The sequence below is a fragment of the Agelaius tricolor genome, unplaced genomic scaffold (genome assembly GCF_023055355.1).
Source record: "Agelaius tricolor isolate 1412-34295 unplaced genomic scaffold, bAgeTri1.0.p SCAF_14, whole genome shotgun sequence".
Lineage (NCBI taxonomy): Eukaryota > Metazoa > Chordata > Aves > Passeriformes > Icteridae > Agelaius > Agelaius tricolor.
In genome coordinates this window covers 17,133,238-17,150,633 of record NW_027269274.1, presented here as the reverse complement: position 1 = coordinate 17,150,633, position 17,396 = coordinate 17,133,238, and the positions used below count along the sequence as shown (strand labels likewise).

General features: G+C 49.2%; 1 protein-coding gene across 3 annotated transcripts in view; it reads left to right on the top strand.

The window, feature by feature from the left end:
- Positions 1-17,396, top strand: part of RNF123 (ring finger protein 123) — a 48,313-nt gene that overhangs the window by 6,066 nt on the left and 24,851 nt on the right. For all 3 annotated transcript variants that reach the window (XM_071439986.1, XM_071439987.1, XM_071439988.1), the window contains exons 5-26: positions 422-519; positions 1,672-1,726; positions 2,051-2,136; positions 2,867-2,953; positions 3,415-3,482; positions 4,338-4,463; positions 5,169-5,283; positions 6,098-6,202; positions 6,333-6,458; positions 7,625-7,717; positions 7,910-7,983; positions 8,416-8,533; positions 9,017-9,116; positions 9,548-9,609; positions 9,699-9,770; positions 10,435-10,555; positions 11,337-11,438; positions 12,606-12,712; positions 13,218-13,416; positions 14,011-14,156; positions 14,348-14,431; positions 14,751-14,858. In XM_071439986.1, the coding sequence (XP_071296087.1) occupies positions 422-519; positions 1,672-1,726; positions 2,051-2,136; positions 2,867-2,953; positions 3,415-3,482; positions 4,338-4,463; positions 5,169-5,283; positions 6,098-6,202; positions 6,333-6,458; positions 7,625-7,717; positions 7,910-7,983; positions 8,416-8,533; positions 9,017-9,116; positions 9,548-9,609; positions 9,699-9,770; positions 10,435-10,555; positions 11,337-11,438; positions 12,606-12,712; positions 13,218-13,416; positions 14,011-14,156; positions 14,348-14,431; positions 14,751-14,858 (2,252 nt within the window). The remainder of the gene's footprint in view (positions 1-421; positions 520-1,671; positions 1,727-2,050; positions 2,137-2,866; positions 2,954-3,414; positions 3,483-4,337; positions 4,464-5,168; positions 5,284-6,097; positions 6,203-6,332; positions 6,459-7,624; positions 7,718-7,909; positions 7,984-8,415; positions 8,534-9,016; positions 9,117-9,547; positions 9,610-9,698; positions 9,771-10,434; positions 10,556-11,336; positions 11,439-12,605; positions 12,713-13,217; positions 13,417-14,010; positions 14,157-14,347; positions 14,432-14,750; positions 14,859-17,396) is intronic.

Below are 17,396 nucleotides of genomic sequence, written 5' to 3'. Positions count from 1 at the left end.
GCTGTACCCTGTGTTCTTACTGCCATCCTTTCTCTGAGTGAATCAGGATGTGGCAAGATACAACCTTGCTCCCCTCCTAGAAAGCCAAATTTTTCTTGCTGGCTGCAATCAAAGTGTGACATGTTAGCCAAACATTTGGCACACAGTTTAGCCTTTGAATTTTGTCAAAGTCAAATTTTCAGGGATGTGGAAAACTTAATGTGGCCTGAATGCTTCATAGCCGAGTCGCTGTGAAGACTTTCTTTTAAATCTCTCTCCTTTTCTGAGTTTCTCAGGGTCCAACATAGGCAACACTATCACAGTCTTCCTCCCCTGGAGCAGAATCCAGGTGCTGTTGCAGTCTGGCTGGAGGTACCCAGTGGGTGAGCTGTTAAATCCTGCACAACTCTCCCCAACAGGTTTTCTGCAACTCTTGTTTCAGATCAGGTGGCAGAGGGCCGGCTCGGTCCCTCCACTGTGGTTTTGGACCACACGAGCGGCTTTGAGGGGCTCCTGCTGGTCGATGATGACTTACTTGGGGTGAGTGTGTTGCTGGACACAGCAGAAGATGGTTTTGTGGGACTAAAGCACTTGGGGGTTTCTTGGTTTGTTCTTTGTAGTAGATCCCTGTCAGTGACTCTGTAGCGTGTGTAAATGGAGTTTGCCCTGAAAGCTGCAGCATCCTGGAGGAAATGAGCTCTCCTGGGAGAAAGTCTGGCAGTGCCACTAAATGTCAGCAAGGTTTGAGTGGGGCTGTGAGGAAGTGAAAGGACTACCCTGGCCTGGGGGCTCACTTGGCTAAGCAGCCAGCCTTCCTGTCTCTCCCTCCAGCAGGCTGCCTCTTCCTTCCTTCTGGTCTTAAAAGGCTAGAAAGAGGCTGAAGCTGAGGTTTTCCTTTCTCCTTTGTTTCCACTAATTACCTGCTTGCTCCTTAACTGATGTTCCCCATGCAAAAAGTCAGCTGAAAGAATCCACTGGAATTTAACTCTTTCCTACTTCAGTAATTTCTGCACTCCTTTCACCCCTTCATGAGCAAGCACATCCCCTGCTCTTGAGCTTAATCTATGCCTGCTTTTTAGCCTCTAACAAATCAGGCTGCCCTGGTCTCCCCTTTCCCTTTAACCACCTGCTGTGGATTACTTTGGCTGTACCTAGAATTGACCCACAGAATGGATTGGTCTGACTTGCCTGTGAATTCCTTGTTCCTGCTTTCATTTCCTCTTCATGGTCTGTCTCAAGACAGCAAGAGTCAGGATTTAACACGGTTCAGTTCCTAGGCAGTATGTTACCTGCCAATCCTGGCCTTTGGTCTGGACACCTTGAATCTACAGTGTTGTTCTAACTTGTCCAGCATTCATATATCTTTCCCATATCATAATCACTTTTGTGCCAATTCACTGGGAGCCTGTCTGTCAACATGTTGTCCTTGCACTGCTGCCATGCTGGGTGCTTCACTGGGGTTTATCAAGTACAGATGAGCTGTGGGAAGGACCTGAATGATTCCCTGGGGCCAGTTGGCTCCAAGTACAGCTGCTGGGGTGGGGAGGATGTCCCTTTTTGTCCCTATGCTGTCCTTGTGAATAGCTCTCCCATCTTGCTTTGGTTTTGAGCTCTAGGACAGAGGGAATGGGAAGGATTGAACAAGCCTCTCTTTTTGCCTGATATTAAAATATCTTTTGTTTGTTGGTCCAGGTGATTGGCCACAGTAACTTTGGGTCCATCAGGGCCACAACATGTGTGTATAAAGGTAAGGAGATAAACCAGTGCTGCTTGAGAGAAGACCCTGGGAGGAGTGTATGGGTGTTAGACAGCTGGAGAGCTCAGGAAATCTGGAATATGTTCCAGATCTTGAGCACCCTCTGCTCCAGTTCATTCACTGAACTTCTCCAAGGAATGAGAAGGATTTTGTGATGCCAGAATAAAGTGGTGGGAGGGGAATCCTGGGGATGTCCTGAACCTCCTTTGTGTGCCACATATATTTCTGTGGGAGCAGTGTCAGGTTCAGCTTCTTGAACAACAAGCCAGGGGACAAGAATTCACTATCTGGCATCTCTTTCTCTTTTTCTTTCAGGGAAATGGATTTATGAGGTGCTCATCTCCTCCCAGGGACTCATGCAGATTGGCTGGTGTACTCTCAACTGCAGATTTAATCAGGAGGTAGTATAGCTACTCTGGGGAATGCTCCTCCACTGCTTTTTTGGTCAGTGTAGAACATTGCATTGGTGCTGTGCCCTGCTGGTATTCACACCAAAAGTGCCATACACACACACACAAAATGCCAGGCCTGCTATTTTAAGAGTCTTTACGAGACTGTCTGGTCTGTGTCCACAGAATGGTGCTCAGTGGGAAAGCCTGTGCTGGGTGTGTTGATGTGCTTTTGCTGCACATAGAATTGCTACATATTGACTTTCAGCTGGTATCTTCCCCAGAAAGTGTGTGTGTCTGCAGTGCTGGCAGTCTATCCCTTGGGATGGGCCTCAGCAGCTGCTGCTACAGGGCTCTTTTTGCCCAGGGGGCAGTGAGATGTTGTTTCATCTGGGTGGGATGTTTGGTGCTGGAAAGGGGTGTCAGCTGCAGAATTTCACTAACTTGTCATTCTGCAGTATGTGAGAAGGGAAGTGATGGCATCCCAGGGGGCTGCTTTGATAGAAATGAGAAGTGTCAGATGCCAGTACTCTTCTTCTGACCCAAAAATAAGTAGGGAGTGGTGCATTTCTCTGAACCAAAGATCCCAGGCCACCGGATTCATTCCTAGAGTGAGGGTTTTTCCCAGGCAGAGCATGTCAGCTGCTCTCCCTATCTGCTGGTCTCCCCCTTAAAGATTCTCTTGCAATGAGAGGAATCCTCTGTGCCTGGTCTGAATCTCCTCTTTGATGCTTTGGTGCAGGAAGGCGTTGGGGACACGCCAGATTCCTATGCCTATGATGGGAACAGGGTGCGCAAGTGGAACGTGACGACCACAAACTATGGCAAAGTGAGTAGCTGTGCCCCAGGAATGGAGCAGAAAGCAGCTGACTCCTTCTGCTCTCTGGATTCTGCTGGGCCTTGTGAAGTGCCCTCAAGCCTTTCTCCCTGTTTCAGTCTGTGTGCCAGCACTTGTCTGCACTTTAGGGGTACTGGACGTGCTGGCTTTGTTTAGCAGCCCCAGCAGATTGATTCCCAGCACAGTGCTGCTGTTGGTCCCTGCAAGGCTCTGGTTCCCTGTAGTAATCAGAGCTGCTGCATTGTTGGGCTAGATGTACATTCCTAGTGCCAGAGGGGGAAAAGATCCCAAGTGGGCTTTAGAAGTGCCTGAAAATGATGTGAACTGCTGGGAGAAGGAGCTCTCTCTTCTTTAACCCTGAATCACAAGGGATTGGTTGGGTTGCAGTCTTTCTTGTGATGTGGGAAAACCCTGTAAAGATATGTTTAACCTCTTGTCTCCCTTTCCTGCAGTCCTGGGCAGCAGGAGACATCGTCAGCTGTCTGATAGACCTTGATGAGGGCACCATTGCTTTCTGCTTGTAAGCATCTTTGCCCCATTCCCTGCTTTGTGTATGTCTATGTGTAACAGAAAGGTTACCTCACTGCTCAGCAGGTTGCTGAGCCCTATTTCTGCTCTCTCCCCTTTATGTTCCTTGGTAGTTCTGGCCTTTGTTTTTCTGTCTTTTGTTCAGAAACCATCTGAATAAGTTGTTTGGTCTCAGTTCAGTTCAGTTGAAAACATTTGGCAGGAAGATGTTCAAGCTACAAAATCTTTGCAGAGTTTGCCAGGATTTTAGAGGGAAGGGCATCTCTTGTGATGTTTAATACCACACTTGGCTTTAATTGATTACTTTTGTAGTCAGTGTAGACCTTGCCTGTCCTAAATTCACAAGGAGCTGTGAAAAGGTTGATAAATCTCCAGTTTCCAGCTCCCATGCACAATGAGAATTGTTCTCTAGCCCTGGCTTGCAGCAAGTCAGTTGCAATTAAAAACTTTTAGATGGTCGGTGTCATCTTTTATGGAGGAGTAGATTGAAAGCATTATCCTTGATTGCCACCAACATCAAATAGATGAGGCCAAAAAATCACATGCTTTAAAATGTCCTACTGCTTTAGTTATCTCACAGATTTGGGTTGCTCTTGAAGCTGAGTGGGCTCTGCATGCTGTGTAGACCCCAGTGCCTTCCCATGCTGATATGAAAATGGGAGTGACCCTGTGCTTCCTGTGGCTGTCACTCAGCAGAGCTGTGACATTTGCATGTGTGCCAGGTTGAGAATGACAGGAGGCATGACTGACGGGCGTGTCCGTGTTGGCAAGCTGATATCTGTACTGCCCAGCTGGCCTCAGACCCCTCCTGCTGTGACTAAAACCTTGTGGGTTTTCCTTCTTTCAGGAATGGCATATCTCTGGGAACTGCCTTTGATAACATCACAAGGGGTGCTGGAATGGCTTATTTCCCTGCCATCAGCCTCTCCTTCAAAGAGTCTGTGGCTTTTAACTTCGGAAGCCGTCCACTCCGATATCCTTTAGGTGTGGGGAGAGGAGCTCTGAAGGGGGAAGAGCCTGTCCTGAGACCATCTTTGGAGGCTGTAGAATATACACACCTGGCTGCAGTTCACTTTCTGCTGTCAGCACTTGTGTGCAGAGCTGAGTCAGGGAGAGAAGAGCCAAATACCTCCTTAGCTGAAGCAGAACTCCAGGACACAAACACAAGTTTCTGAAATAAGAGTTGCTTTCAGCTCTGAGACAACAGATTGTCTACAAATGGGGGCTGCCTGATCCCAGACACTCAGATCCTGCAAAATTCTCACTCAGCAGTTTTGGAAACCCTAATGCTGATGTGCTGCTGAGCCTTTTGGTCACTCATCTCTTTTACCTCCCAGCCATATGGGACTTCTGATATGGTATTAGTGTTGCCTGTTGCTGTGTGAATGCTGAAGCCTGGAGCTCCTGTCAGAGCAGTCCTGGCTATGCCTGTTGATGGCTGTAGTGGGAGCTCCAGCTGGTCTTTCTGATGAAAAAAGTATTTCACACCAAGCAGAAGTGAAAGACTTTCTGCTTGCAGTATGGAGGAAGTGGAGATAAGAGCTTGTGGCTTATCATCCATGTAGAAGGCACTATGGTTTGAACTGGGACGGGGTACAAAGTAAAGCAGACAGAGTCTTTTCCTTGCACAGACAAAAGAAGTTCCAGAAGATTGCATTTTCCCTTAACACTTCCCTACTTATCCAGTGGAAGGTTACCAGCCCTTGCAGGATCCTCCTGTGGCAGACCTGGTGAAGGCTCGGAAGCTGTTGGGCTACCTGAAGAATGTGATCCATATTGGAATAGATGTGACGGTAGGCTGGCATCACGGGGTGGACCTGAGGGCACCATGCTGGGAAATGGAGTCCTGCTCTCCCTGGCACGTGCTGCCAGCTCTGATGTTTCCATACACCCAAGAGTCTAAATCCTTGCATGGGACATGTGTGTCCCTAGAGCTCTCTGGCTTGCAAAATGGCCTTCCTGGTAGTTCCAGGACTTAATTTAAGTCATACTGGGCTTTGTTGTTCTCAATCCTATGAAGTTTCATTGCCAATATTCAAGAAGTGATGTTTGTCAGGGTCACAACTGCTGCATTTGATTTTGCACTCTTGAAATCAGTTTGTTCATATCCTAAGCTTTTTACTGATGTCCTGTTCAGTAATGTGATGAAATTCTGGCAGGTCTGCCTTGAGGATTGTTTTGGCTGTGGCACTATTTGCTGGAAACAGTGTTTTCCACTAGGATGAGGGATGATCTGTTGATGCCCAAAGCATAGGGAATGCCATATGCTATGGTCTTGGCTCAAATGAAGGCCTGCTTTGCTATTTCTCCTCCTCTGTAGGTGTTCCCATTTACAAATTATCATGTAAACTAGAGCCTTTTTTTAATAGAAGATTGTCAAAGTGCCTGCATGTGGTTGATAGTGACATTTGGACTGCACTACAGCCTTCCAGAGGAATAGGCCTGGCTTCTTTGGCATTCTGAATTCCCATATTCAAGGTTTTTGGTGCTGTCAGGCATGGGACAGCAGCAGTGGCTGCTCCAGGCATGTGATTCATTCAGTTGTTGGTGTACAGGTGGATTGGGCTGGATCCAAGCTATGTTGTCTTTCTGGGTTTGTCATTGCAGGAGGGGAAGCTGGTGGAGAAAGACACATCCATGTGGCAGCTGCAGGGAGAACCCACAGTATTGATTACATTAGCTCACATCTTCAATTATTTCTCCCCTCTTATGGTGAGTTTTGCCTGCCCATTGCCAGGTTCTGTTGTGCTTCTTACTGCTCTTGCAAAGCAAAGTAATCCCCAGCTTTTGCTGGGAAGTGACTGTGCCCTGGAGGAACGTTGACCTGCCTCTCTGTCTGCAGTGCAAGGTGTACCTGGTGGAAGATGTGCTCATGACCTTCCTGTTGAGCATCCTGGAGCGAGGAGGGGCAGTGGAGGCCCACCCCCTTATTCAGCAGCTGCTGGATCTCATGTGGCTTCTGATGGAGGTGAGTTGCTAGGGTGCTGGTTCCTCCCTAGGGATCCCAGGGAGACCCTGGGAGGTGCTGAGGACAGGAGCCTTCCCTACAAAATGCTGGTAGTGTTCAGTGTCTTTCTCTTCTTTTTTTCTTTGTGGTAGACCACCCTCTCAATTAGCTCATCTGGCTGCTGCTGCACACCCAGGCACTGAGGGTTGAATGCAGACACTGGCAATGAGTTAACCAGGCATTTCTAAGCTTCTCCTACTGCTAAAGGAACTGATGATGGTGAATAACTTCCTGTTTCTGGAAACATCACGTTTATCAATAAGAATAGTCTTCTGATTGTTACTAATGTCCATTGGGCTGTGGAGGTCCTAAGTGCTGCCATGTGCTGAAGAGATGGATCAGAGTGTGTGGGACTAGGGTAGAAGTGTGCAGTGCACTCTCACCATCTCCAGCACTGCTGGGGAAAAGCCTCTCCAACTTCCCTTCCTGTCCATGCTGGATGAGCTTACTCCTTCCTGGGACACATGTTTGAGGCAGCTGGGGAGCTGCTGCTGCTGCTGCTGGAGTGCTTGGGTGGTTACAGAGAGCCAGTCAGTGCCAGGGATCTGCTTGGAGACAGCACGTCTGCCCTTTGGGATAACAGTTTACAGATGTGGGCACTGGCCCAGCCAGCTGCCATGAGAAGTTTTAATAGAAAAATAGACTCCTTCAGGCTCACCATCTTAGCAGTGAAACTGGACCCTCTGGTAGGACTGCTGTGTTTGTGGAAGAGTTGGCTCTCATCCTGCTGGTTGGCTATGAGTTGAATTCAAACAGACGACTCTTCTCTCATCACATTTACCCAAGACTTATTTCTTCCTCTTCTGGTTAGTTCTACTAACACTGTGTCTTGGGTAGAGTCAGTGAATAAGAGGACTGATGATTTCCCAACAAATAGGGCCTGGGACTTTGGCTTTTTGTAGGTGACTTGTGAGTTGGACTTCCTGCAGAAGCTTGTTTCCCTGTAGCAAAGCACTGGCACCAACTTCTGCTTGGACTCTCTCCTGTGGAGTCAGAGGGACACTGGGTTCAGAGCACCTGCTTTTTCAGTTCAGAAATGAATGCTTCCTTCCAAGATCTCAATCTGGGAGCTATAGCTGTTCCTGACTCCTTGCTGTTGTTCTTAAATGTGTTTCTTATTTTCTCAGGAGTATGAAGTGCATGAGTGCCTCAAGCAGCTACTGATGTCCCTGCTGCGGGCTTACAGGTTCTCCCCCATCATCCCAGACCTGGGATTACAAGTGAGTTTGCACTTCTGAATTCCCAGGAATCTGTGACTAGCCAGCTTCTGTTATGTCCCCATGTCCAAAGGTCCATGATGTTTTGGATCCTGTAGTTGTTTGATCCAAAGATGGCAGTTTTGTCACACTGTGGCCATTGGAGAATTGTATGTTCTGCAGATGGAGTCACTTTTGCTTCTCCTGTTTTCCTAGATCCACTACCTCCGGCTCACCATTGCAGTCCTGAAGCATGAGAAATCTAGGAAATACCTACTCAGCAATGTTCTGTATCCTTTGTGTCTCCTCCTGTCTCAGTTTTCCCTTCCCTCAATAATGCAGCTGAGGATACTTCAAGGACCTGTAGGTCCAGGGAGGCAGAAGCCACCTTGTCTTGAGAGCTCATTTCTCAGGTCTCCTCTGCCTGACACCATTTCCTGCAAATGCTTTGAGGGGAGGCAGCAGTGTTGTATAGTTCACATCCTGGTAACACACAGGAGCTCATTTCTACCTCACTGACCTCTAATATCCCTAGAGCAAAACCACTCTCAGAGCAGTCCAGCCCTGTGGTAGCATTTGGGCAGCTGCTGTGATAGCTGTGTGGGGCTTCTCTAGAGGCCTCTGGATCTTGCAGAGCTAGTTTGGAAAGGAGTCTGTCACTACAGCTCTGGACACATGCCCTGTGCCTTCTCCCTTGTGTGCTTGCTTTAACTCCAGCACAGCTTCGACGTGCTCCGTTCCGTTGTGTTCTTCTATATCAAGAGTCCTCTGCGTGTGGAGGAGGCAGGTTTGCAGGAGCTCATTCCCACCACGTGGTGGCCCAACCGCTTCACCAAGGAGGTGAGTACAGGCACTTCCACCCAGGAGGCTGAGGAAATGTTCTTGCCTGCCATTTGCATCTTCTTCTGGCTGAGGAAGTTGGGTGGCCTCTATTTCCAGCTGTGTTAGCACTGGTGGATCCTACTGTTTGAGAGCTGGAGCTTTTCCATTCCCCTGTCATCTTTTTTAACATACCCTTAGAGAGTATGTTTGAGGTGTGATGCTCAGACAGGGGAGGGGGCACAGTTTTCTGTGGCAACAGATTTGGAAGGGAACCTCACAGTATTTAAGGAATTGACTGGGGTGTCCTCAAAAGATCTCCTGCCATTACTCATTACAAGGCTGGAGGAGACCTGTTTAGGTATCCTGCCAGCTGCAGTCACACACTGGCATGTTGTTTCAGGGAGTTTCTGCTCTCCATTTTGCATTGTTTGAGGGAATTTCTGGCAAGACATTTTCCCTATGCAGTGCTCTCCTACTAATCAGTGTCTGTGCCCCATCCAGGGCAAGGAGAGTAAGGAGGTGAAGGAGGAGAGTGCTGAGGAGAGACTGAGGCGTCGGGCATATGAAAGAGGCTGCCAGCGGCTCAAGAAACGCATTGAAGGTTTGTGGGGAAGGAGGGAAGTTGCCAAGATCCCACACCTCTTGTGCAGCCAGCAGCTGTTTCTAAATCCTATTCACTATGTGAAGTACAGCTGTGTTCCTGCCAGAACAGGCCGTGGTGCAGGGGTGGGGGCCAGCCATGCTCTGTTCTGATGGGACCCCACTGCACAGACCTGCAGCCCCCCAGGATGGGGCAGGAGCAAACCTCTGCATTGGTTTTTAGCTATGGATGAATTTCTTGCTAGGTAGTGGAGGAGAAAGTTCTCAGTTCTCAGTGGTGGGATTAGCTTTCTGCTGTCACTGGTTCTTCCTGGGCCCCCTGTGCTGGGGAGGGAGCTTTCTCCTGGGGACAGGGTACTGCAGTTGGGGTTAAGAGGGGTAGTTGCTCTCCAGTGCTGGTTTTGTGATGGCAGATGTGTGTCCCCCTTTTAGTGGTGGAAGGTCTCCAGGTTCAGATTCTGAAGTTGCTGCTGAACAACAAGGACAGAGGAGGGGTAAGCACTCTATGGGTCATTTGTGACAATATCTTCATGTGATGTGCTTTGTAAATCCTAGATTTACCACCTGTTTTTTCTTCTGCCAGGGGGAAGCCTCCAGATACATCTTCCTAAACAAATTCCGCAAGTTTCTTCAGGAAAACGCCAGCAACAGAGGGGTAAGTCAGAGGGCCAGCCTTCCTGCAAGTCTGACCCTGGGGGCTTTCTGCACCTCCAGGCTGGGAGCTCTGCCCTTCTGGCCAGGCTGCAGTAGTTGATCCACTGAGGTCTAGATATGACAGGGAATGAGGAGGGGGAGATCTGAGGCTAGAAATCAGGCAAGTTAGGTAAATCCTGTGCAGTGATTTGTAGGAAAGTGGTCCTTGGGAAGTCTTAGGTGGGAGCTGAATGTCCTCCTATAGCCCCTCAGGGAGTGTGGCCGTGGAGTACTCTGCCACAGTGGGGCTGCTGGCTTTGGCATCCTCCTCACTCCTGGGTGAGGATTGTGCCTCTAGCCCTGGTTAGGCTGTTGGCCTGAGGCTTTGGGAGGCAGGCATCTGCTATGTAGGAAACCCTTTCTTCACCTGCATCCCTGTGTTCACCCCCATTTCTCATGATGGAGTGTGTGTTATCCCTCATTCAGACCAATGACAGAGGTGTCCCAGGACTTCCTGGAGGTGGAAACTGCTGCCCACCATCAGCTCTGACCTCTCTGCCAGAGCTGTAAGCTAGAGATGCTAGCAAGGCTGAGAACACAAAAGTTTCTGCCTGCTCCATGTAGCCCTTTGGCCTGAGATGCACTTTCACACCTGCCCTGATGCTGGACTCTCATTCTTGCCCTAGAACTTGGCTGTGTTGTGCCCACCAGAGTACATGGTGTGCTTCCTGCACCGGCTCATCGCTGCCCTGCGCTACTTCTGGGATGGCCACAAAGCAAAGACCCCAGCTGCCCTAAGCAGTGAAGGTGAGGCCTGGGGGAGAGGCTTTGCAGGCTTTTCTGTGGTTAGGACAAGGTTTGCCTCTTGGCAGTGCTTTCCAGGAAGTTGCAAATGTTATGTCTCTAATGAGTGCCTGAGCCTTCTGTCACCTTGGGGAGTTCCTGTGTGCAGATCTGTTGCAGTCAACATCCAAATGTGAGACTTGCAAAAGGACACCTGGACTGTTTGTTATTCCCCATCTGCTCTGGAGCAGAGTCCACTATTGACTGTGGGTCTGTGGAAGGGCAGCTCAGTGATCCATTAGTCAGAGTTTTGGGGAAGATATTTTTCTGATTTTGGAGTTCCCAAACTGTGGAAATAAGGGTAAACTAAATCAGTGCCAGTTGCTTTCCCACTCTTAGACCCCACTGGTATTTGCTCTCCTTACTTTAGGCTGACCTTTTCTCTAGACTCAGTAAGTGCTTCACTGTCCCTGTGGGACTAAGTGGCAGAGCTGGAGTAGCCAGGTGGAGAGCTGCCAAGGTATCTGATGATCCAGTTTGCCCTGTGACTGTGGCTGGAGGGAGGAAGTGCTGGCACTCTTGTTGATGGCCATTGGTTGCTCCTCTTTCTGCATGGATCTAATGCTTGCTTCATTGTGGAAATCACCTCTGCCTTAATGGCCTGTGCTTTTATTACAATAAAAGTTGTCCCTAAATGTTAGTCCTACTGTGGGTCCTGGGGTCTGCTTTAGGAGCCTTTACATGACTTTGTGCATCCTGTGCATGGGACTTGTGGAAAGAAAACAAATCTTCTCCTCTGTTTTAGAGGCCTATGTCCCTCCTCAACTCTTCTATAATGGGAAGGTGGATTATTTTGACCTTCAGCGACTTGGAGGTCTTTTGTCTCATCTTAAGAAGACTCTGAAAGGTAAGTGCTCTCATTGCCAATACCTGAATCCAGATCTTGGATGGAATTCATGCAAGACATTCCAGGGAGGGAGCTGGGGGTAATGAATTTTGATTAAATTCAGGGAGAGGAAACTTGAATTTTAATGAGATTCAAATGACACTCCTCTTAGGTGGAGTGTCCTTTAAGTTAGCAGTTTAGTTTACTGCTTGTATCCCTGAATTGGGCATAGGGCAATTGGAGGAAGGGAATAGTCTGGGAATATCCTCTGGTGTGGTGCTCTTGCTGCACCACAGCCAAGGGCTGGGAGCTGTCAAAGCCCTGACCATCAGCTGGGCTCTGCTGGGTGTGAAGGATGCCCAGGATTTACTTGGATCATTACTCTGGGCAGGGAGGAGCAGCCCTGTGTGTATACTGCAGCTGTGTGTTTGTGTGCAGCACACTCCTCTGGCTCTAGGCTCCCAAAGCCTGCCTTGTGCAAGGGTCAGAAACCCTTTGGCATTCCCTTGGACTTGGTTTGTCTCACCTCTGAGCCAAAGGTGCTTGCCTTTGGCTCAGATGTCTCTTCTCCTTCCCCAGTGTGTTTGCAAGATGAGGACCATTTTCTCTGTCTCATGTTGATCCCTGGCTGTTCAAGATTAGATTACTTAGTCTGAGAGCCACATTATCTCCTCTGGTTTCTCACCAAGGTATCCTGGCCAGCTGCAAAGACAGAGCCATGGACTAAAGAACACATTCTTCAGGCTTTGTACAGCATAGCCATCAGCAGAGGCTTCCTCTGGGTGTGAGTCTCAGCCCTGGTGACTTAGGGACACATAACGGGACAGCATTGAAGAGCTGGAGGCTTAAATATGATCTCAGGCAGAGAGTTGCCAATCCTGCACTAGTCAGTTTGGCCCTGGTGGTTGTCTCCTGGTTCCTCAGTTATCCTATTTGTAGCTGCTAGGACCAGGAGCAGAAATGGGTCCTGGGAGGGCAGCACCTGCTGCTGCTTGGTCTCTGTTCTTTTTGTAAGGGCAGATCTGTTCCTTGTAAGGAAGCTTGGGACAGGTGAGCTTGTTCTGATAGAGCATCCAACTCTTCTGGCTGTTTCTCTACTGCTGAGAAGCAGGAAAGAGGATGAGTCTTCCTTATGGTAAGTGAAGAGTGACTCCTGCATTCATCACTGCTTTGGTGTGCTCTGTGCAGATGACCTGGCTGCAAAAGCCAACATCCTGATCGACCCTGCAGAGCTGCAGGCAGTGACTATGGATGATCTTGATGAAGATGAGGAATCAGCAACATCAGCAGCACAGGTCAGTTGGGTCAGCCACCTGCGGGGGCCCTGGGGGTTAGTCACCTGGGGGGTAGCACAGTGGGCCTCTGGCTAGAAAGGCTTTGCTTTACAGCAAGGCAGGGTTGGGCCTGTAACCAGTCCATGGGCAACCAGATAAACACCTGCACTTGGATGAGAGTCACTGGAGGTCAGTGAGGCTGCACCAAATTTGAGCAGCAAAATTTTCTGTGCCCTGCTCTCTCACTACCACTGATCTGAATGTGCTGCCTCCCCTCCATGGCAGCTCTTGGTGCTTGCATTTGGAAAGGTGCAAGACAACTGTGGACAGAGCAGCTTCTTGCCATGCAGGTCTGCTGTTTGTGCCTGGCATGTGCCCTTGGAGGAGGGATTTACCCATTTGCTACCCTGCCTGCTCATCTTCCAGTGGCCACTGTGCATCTCCACCAAGGTCCTTGCAGGGTCGAGGGAGGAGCAGCAGGCAGCCAGACACAGACACAGCTGTTTCTCCCTTCATTTCCTTCCAGTCCCAGCGCCCCTCTGCCGCCCTGGCCATCGGTGGAGCTCTTGCCAGGCCTGCCTGGCTCAGCTCCCCCACCCTGGGCCGGGCCAACCGGTTCCTGAGCACGGCAGCCGTGAGCCTGATGAACCCGCGGCGCCCCCTGGGAGCCCTGGAGAAGATCAAAGTGCTGACACTGCGTGCAGAGCAGCGCACACGGGAGGACAGTGAGTACTGCTGCCACAGCTGGGCCCTGCCCTGCCAGAATGGCATCTTCCAGCTCCCCAGAGGAACCAATCTCCTTACTGCCAGCATTGCTCCTGCCCATTCCCAGGGCGTGCTGACACCCTTTGCCATCCTGAGCATGACACCGGTGATGTTTTCACCCTCTGTGTGTAAGGAGATGCTGCCTTGCTTCCTCCAAATGCAGTGAGACTTTGCAGGAAGGCAGTTCAGAGGCAGCTGTAGCCACACTTGGTAGCCACACTCTGAAGACAGGCCAGCCAGAGGATGATGTGTGCAGCAGCAGCACTGTTGCTGTTTGGGTGGACCAGGCAGGCCTCTGAAGCATGTACAGGGCTTGAGGAAGTGGAATTTGCATGACTTGGGTCAGTCTGAACAGATCTGACAGGTCAGCCTAATGGAGGCAGCAAGATGAGAATGCTGTGGTAGTGCAGTATCTAGTGAATCCCATGGGCAGGGAAGAATCTCCATGTTACAGAGGCACAGCAGGGCTTTGGCTTCAGAGAGGAGCAGGCAGGAGCTGAGGTGCCAAAATGCCTTGCTAAGAACTCCTTTCCTGTCTTGGGAATGCATTGCAGTTGAAGGCACCCATGGAAACGATGGTCTCTTACTGGGCAGACCCCCAGAAGAGCCAGACCAGCCCATCACTGAGAACTCCCTCCTGGAAGTCCTGGATGGGATAGTGATGATGTACAACCTCAGTGTCCACCAGCAGCTTGGGAAGGTACGTGGTACATGCTGGGCAGGAATCCATTGCCCCAATGTCCGTGCTTCTACACAGACTCTGTTTTCTGCTTATTTAGTGACTGTGTGTGCCCTGTCCTTCTGCCAACCTCCACTGGGCTTCTGGTTGCATGCTTGTATGTTTAGGGGAAAAAAACCCCGTATTTACTGCTGAAATCTGCTGCTTTTCAGATGGTTGGTGTGTCAGATGATGTGAATGAATATGCCATGGCACTGAAAGACACAGAGGAAAAAATCAGCCGCTGCCCAAAGAGGGTAAGTGTCTCTGGATTCTCAGCTCTTACCAGATTCCAGCTTCCTTCTCTGGCAGAGCCTCAGTGTCTGGCAGGGTGAAGTCCTGCTACCCAACTATATCAGCATCAGGCCTTGTGGGCTTCAGCTGAGACTGATAAGTGCTTTTTATAGCCCTGATTCCCACTCCCTCCACAGAAAGGCTGCTGACCCCTTTCCCCCCTGCCACTGCTCCCCAGCCAGCCCCAAGGTGGTATACGCTTTTGCATTGTTTGTTCAGCACTGAAAAAGAACGCTATAAATGGCAGTGACATCTGCCCTCACATTTCTCCCCTGTTTTCAGAGGAGAGACATCCATGAGGAACTGCTGAAGAGCCAAAAGGTCTTCTCTGAGAAGCTCAACCACCTGAGCCGGCGCCTCGCTTGGATAAATGTCACCATTTATTCAAAGGTGGGCAGGAGCATAACATGAGCAGCTGAAAGGAGACCAGGGAGCCTCTGCATCTCTGCTGCTTGGCTCACATGTCACAGGTGTCATTTTCCTGGTGTTGAAGCAATGTCAGTGATCTCTGGGGCTGCTTTTTCCCTTGTTGGGTATCAGAGACTCCTTTTCTTTCTCCCTCTCCTGTCCCCCAGTGTCCCATAGTGATCAGCCCAGTCTGATCTGAGCTGTGCATGGTGCTGTAGGCTTTCTCTTAGGGCACTGCAGACAAAAGGGTGCAGATCAAAGGGAGATTCAGCCCTCAAGACATGTCAGAGGATAGAGGCTACTGTGAATCATTTCCCTGAGCTGTGCTGTGTCACAGGGGATCTCACTACTGCAGCTGCTCCTGCAATCTGTGGGATCCAAGTCAAGGGGGTTCTTGTTCAGGTGTTCTCCCCTTCTTCACTTGGTTCCCATGCAGAGTGTGCATTCCACATTTACTAATGCAGTGGCTTTTTGCAGAGGTTATCCCTTTTCCCCCAAGTTCACCATTTTGCATAAAAGCTCTGGTCTGTTTTCCCACAAGTAGTTCTGCTGATTATTTTCTGACTTCCATTGCCTTGCCCTATCTCTCTTTGTGGCTTTTGTGTGTCCCAGGACATAAACAGGGAGGGGAAGAAGAGTTCTTAGGAGCACATCTGGCAGAAGTGCAATGGCTGATCCTGACCCATGAGCTCTTTGCACATACCCTCCTTCCCTTCCAAGTCGGATTGCAAGGCAAAAGCTCTCCAACTGCATTAGCATAGCCTATGGCTGCCAGAAAATAATCCTTTCTTCCCAGACTGCTCTGGAAAGGCTGAGGGGCATCACCAGGGTGCAGGTATCACTGTGCTGGCCCATGCAGAAACACTATTCATGTCTCTAGATGATCCTTTGTCATACTAAACCAGGACTGCAGTGTCACCTTTCCTGATGAATCAGCAGCATCTGGGACTGAAGGCTGCAGCCTTCCCTGTCTGTGGTTTGTGCTGCTGTCCTGGCCTGCATGGCCCACAGGGAGAGCAGGAATGTGCCCCAGGTGAGCTTGCAGAATGTGGCTGCACTGAGAAACCTGTGCCTTCAGGGCTCCATCTCACAGTCAGCTCAAGTCCCTGCTCTTTCCCAATGGGAGCATCCACCCAGCAGCTCCTGCATCTCTGGGAATTGTGTGTGCACTGGAGGATCTCATCTGCATGATCACAGCTGCTGCTGTTGGAGAGAAGGAGCCTGGTTCTGTCTAGGGGTGCAGTCCTGCTCTGTGCTGAGGTGTCAGAGCATGGCAGAGACTGCTCCTTCCTCGAGGGAATCAGCCACTGGTTTATTCTGGGGGATTCAAAGTTGGACAAAGGGAGTGCTACTGCTTAAAAACAGTCATAGTTTTAAAGCCCATAATTCTGCCTTCAAAACATCCCAGTGGGAATTACAGCTTATTTTATTACAACTCTGTATTTATCTATCTCACTGGCTAATCACATTTTTGTATCCTCTTGGTGTAGGCTTTCTTCTAGCTTGGTAATACCTGAAATTATGTTTGAGGTTGTCAAGTCTTAAAGCCAAATGCAGCTTTTTCAACCTTAGTATTGTTCTGCACAGTTGCTTTTTATCTTGACAGTAACACTTTGGCTGAGATGTGGGTCAGTGTTGAGAAAAAGATATGTTTTAGTCAGTTTAGTTGATTTGTACTAGTTCAGCCTTATTTACAGAATAAACCTATGAAAATCTCCCAAATATGGTAACAACATACTTCAGAAAAGACATTAAGCAAATGAAATGCCTTATCTGCACCTCTGATTTTAATTTTTTCTTAAATTAGAAGTGTAACCCTTCTCCATCTATTTTTATGCAAGTAGCTATTGCTTATGCTATTTCTTGGCATTGCAGGATATGAAATAATATTTCCTCTTTTTATGGCTTTGATGGCGCCCATTTTTATGGCTTAAAGTTATGTGGATGACCTTAAATTTCCTGTTTTTAATTTAGGACCCTCTGATTTTTGTTTAGAGAGACAAGAGGCTGATGTTCCTCAGGACAGTAAATCTGGTTGAATGGCTGGCACAGAACCTGAAGGGCTGTGGCTGCCTATTGCAAAGATCCGAGCTGGTGTGAGCTTTTCTGCCTGTTCCCATTTAATCCCCACAATGGACCAGCTTTATTTCCAGCAGATTTCTGGAAAGTGCTAGTGCCTGCTTTCCTTCAGCAGTGTCCTTGGAATCAAAAGTCACATGCTTGTTTGCCAGGCCTGTGTGGTTGCACATGCCCTGCTAAGGAGTAGTGCTTGGAGGGTCTCAAGGCTTGGTGAGACAAAGCCATCACATTGGTGAGAGCCATGCTCTGTGCTGGAGGTTGGTGTAGAGATCTCTGCTTGTCTCTTCCAGCTGCCACTTCTGTGGCTTTATGGAAAGATCAAACAGCACAGCTCTGGTTACTGAACAAGATCTGAGCAATATCTCCATTAAGGGGATGTTTCTGAGGTCTGAGTGTGATGCTGGTAGTTGTTTGTCCCAAGAGAAGCTGTCAGCTGACTGG